This window comes from Pteropus alecto, unplaced genomic scaffold, assembly GCF_000325575.1.
Source record: "Pteropus alecto unplaced genomic scaffold, ASM32557v1 scaffold24, whole genome shotgun sequence".
Lineage (NCBI taxonomy): Eukaryota > Metazoa > Chordata > Mammalia > Chiroptera > Pteropodidae > Pteropus > Pteropus alecto.
In genome coordinates this window covers 4692343-4695440 of record NW_006439192.1, presented here as the reverse complement: position 1 = coordinate 4695440, position 3098 = coordinate 4692343, and the positions used below count along the sequence as shown (strand labels likewise).

The window sequence follows — 3098 nt, the reverse complement described above, 5'->3', positions numbered from 1 at the left end:
AGAGGGAAGCAGGGGGGTCCCAGCTCACTCGGCTCAGGGGAGGGGGCAGCGGGGCGTGGGAGCGATTTCCCCGGCCTGGGCCATCTTCCCTACTTGACTGGGAGAAAAGGCTCAGCCACTCCCGCTCCTTTGATGCCACTGCTTGGCTGTGGGGAGCGGCGGCCCTTAAAGGGGCAGCGGCCAATAGTCTCAACGCTGGGCGTCAGAAGGGGAATTGGAGAGTGAAAAAGGAAACGAAATGAATGCCTGACTTTTCCTTTAACCAAATCTGAAATACGGTGGCCCTGACTTCTCTGCTATGATGTGTCCACTCCTGCCATGACCAGCTTCACACACTCAGCACAGCTTTGGTCTGAACTGATTTCCTGGCCTCCCCGCTTACTCGCTTAAGGTATCAGAGGAAAAGGTAACCCTTTTCAACTACAGGAGCCCCTCAGCTACTTGGGCGCCCTCCACTAAGATATTTTAAGTAATAGAGGGAAGCCAGTATCCTCTCTTGGGAGGATACTGTATCCTCCCAAGTATCCTCTCCTCTCCCAAGACCTCGTTCCAATGAGATTTGTCCCCTTTCCCTTCTATTTAACTTACACCCCCATGCCCTACTCTCCTACCCCCCACCTCACATCCCCCAGTTTTCTCGTCTGGCTTCTTTTTCCAGCTACTGGGGAAATTTGCTGCTTTTTTTTTTTTTTTTTTCAGGAGTCTTTGTCATTGCTTGCTCCTTTGAATTTCAATTTGGCCTATTGTAGCGTGGACTGATGAGAGTTTCAATTTCTCTGTCTTCCCCATTCCACATTGCCCCTTGCACACACCTTTCCACCTTGAAATTTTCTAGACGAGCCCCTTTTCTTAAAATTCTTCTATTCTAAATATATGTTAAAATGAATGAATGAGTTTGAGGTTGAGGCTTGTCTACCATCACCCCTAACAATCCTCAAATCTTTCATCATTGCCCTCCCAATGGGAAAATGTTCACTTTATTTCCTTGAAGATTTTATTCATGAACTTTTAGAACTTAGAAGACATCGAATTGAGGAATTCACACATTGCTTCTTCGAGTGTGTGAATTTTAATGCGTCTGGAAGTCTCTTGTAAAGTCTCATTAGAGTTTCCTTTCATGTAAAGAAGCCCAGGGGCTTCTTCCCCTTTCCTCTCCCTCATCAAAACTTACTGGCTGGTTCTGACAGCCAGACTCTCCCAATCTCAAATTAGTGTGGGAAGGTGAGGCTGGAAAATAAGTCCCTGTGTTCAAGTTCAGGGTCAGGAAGATATGATACCTTTATTAAGTCTTATCAGAACCTGATTTTTGAGTTATCTTGCTTCTTCCCCTGAAACAATGAGTCAAAAAGGGGAAAATTATCATGGAAAATGCCTCCAGGGCCATGCCCTAGCCTGTCTCTTTTGAACAGTTCTATATTTCAAAAGAACGTTGTATAGTCACTGGTCTAAGCAATCCCTCTGGGAGGCTGAGCCAGGGGTTGGGAGTTAGAAAGATTGGAGGGGAAGTGAGAACCTAAAATTATCCCTGAGGAAAAAGAACCAATTTTGCCTCCCAGGGACCCAGCAGCTCACCCATGAGCAGTCCTTGTGAGTGGCTCCCAAGCAAATGCCTTCCAAGCCCATGCAGTACCTCAAGCAGGCCTTGGGACCCACAGAAATGCCTAGCTGGTGGAGGCAGAATGGCCTAGGCTCAGCCCCTGCCCTGGGTCATGCCCGTGTGGTGCAGGTCCCACTTGGCCTGAGTTTTGAGTGTGGCCTATTGCTGATCTTCAAGGAGGTCACTACCAAGTCGGTTTTGCAACACCCCAGAGTGTTGCCAGTTATCTCAAAGGGGTGTCATAAGATTCTTAAAGAGTAATCTCTACAACAAACACATGCCATTCAGCAAGGGAAAGTAAGGGAAAGGGGCGCCAGGAAGGCAAGCAACTTCAAAGGATGTCGTTGCTTTAGGGGGTGACCTCGTTATTCTGAGAAAGTGTGTAAAAATGTTTACATATTCAAAAAAGACAAGATTTCCGAAACCACATGAGTTTGCCCAAGTTTGGGGAAAGATAACCAAAGGAGACTGTGAGAAGAGGAATTCAAGGCCACTGTTAGTGGAGACTTTTATGAGCCAGCAGAGCAATGCTGAAGCACCTGTCACACTCTTCCTCCTCTGCCTGGGGATGTTGGAGGGTGGAGCCTATTTCTTCTCCTTCTCCATTCTCAGCCTGGCCTTTCCCCCAGCCCATGCTGCTGACAGGAAGAAAGGCTTCTCTTTTTGCCCCTTTGGTCTGTTTTTCAAATTTAATCTTTTGAATAGGTAATTCATTCCCATTATTCAACCATCAAACTATACAAAATGCATGCAATAGAAAGTTGCTGGCTGTTATCTAACGGTGTCTTGTTTATTCTTCCAGTAATCTTTTATATATAAACAAGTCAATACAAATACATATGCCTTTGTCCTTTCTTTTCTACACAAATAATAGTAAAATATACCCGTTTCTCTGTACCTTGCTTGTTTTACCTTACCAGTGTATATCTGCGACCCGTTCATATCAATACGCAAAAGCATCCCGATTTTAGTATGCCATTATATGAATATACCATAATCTATGAAAATAATTGGCTACTAAGGGACATCTAATTTACTCCAAATTTTTATTTATAGATGATGTTGTAGTGAATAACTTGTTCACATATCATTTCACATGTGTGTAATATATATTTGTATAATAAATTTCTACAAATAGAATCACTGTATCACTTTTGCAAATTTAAAAATATTGTTAAATACCTTCCCCAGGCAATATGCCCATATACACTCTTCCCATAAGGAGTTGGAGGCGAGTGACCTGCTGCTCTGGGAAGTCATCCTAATTACTGATCCCAGAGGAATAGTGCTGCCTGGTCTGTAGAGGTCATCCAACTCTGGATAGAAGTACAGGTTGCCCAGAGAGAGTTTTGCCCTGGCTCTGCGTCCCCAGATGACCTTTGTTCTGTGCCCTTGGAAACAGACAGTGAATACAGGCCTCTGAAATACTGAGTTCAGGCTCTCAGGTTGCTGTTTATGTACTGAGGGCTCCAAAAATGCAAGTTATCCTGTTGCATCAGGC

The 3098-nt window shown here is 44.6% G+C and overlaps 1 protein-coding gene across 1 annotated transcript in view; it reads right to left on the bottom strand.

The window, feature by feature from the left end:
* The window catches only part of ADRB3 (adrenoceptor beta 3), a 4169-nt gene extending 1938 nt beyond the window's left edge, over nucleotides 1–2231 (bottom strand). The window contains exons 1-2 of the mRNA XM_015592807.1: nucleotides 2137–2231; nucleotides 94–195 (exon numbers count right to left, since the gene is read on the bottom strand). Of these exons, the coding sequence (XP_015448293.1) occupies nucleotides 94–195; nucleotides 2137–2231 (197 nt within the window). The remainder of the gene's footprint in view (nucleotides 1–93; nucleotides 196–2136) is intronic.
* Between the last annotated feature and the right edge of the window lie 867 nt (nucleotides 2232–3098).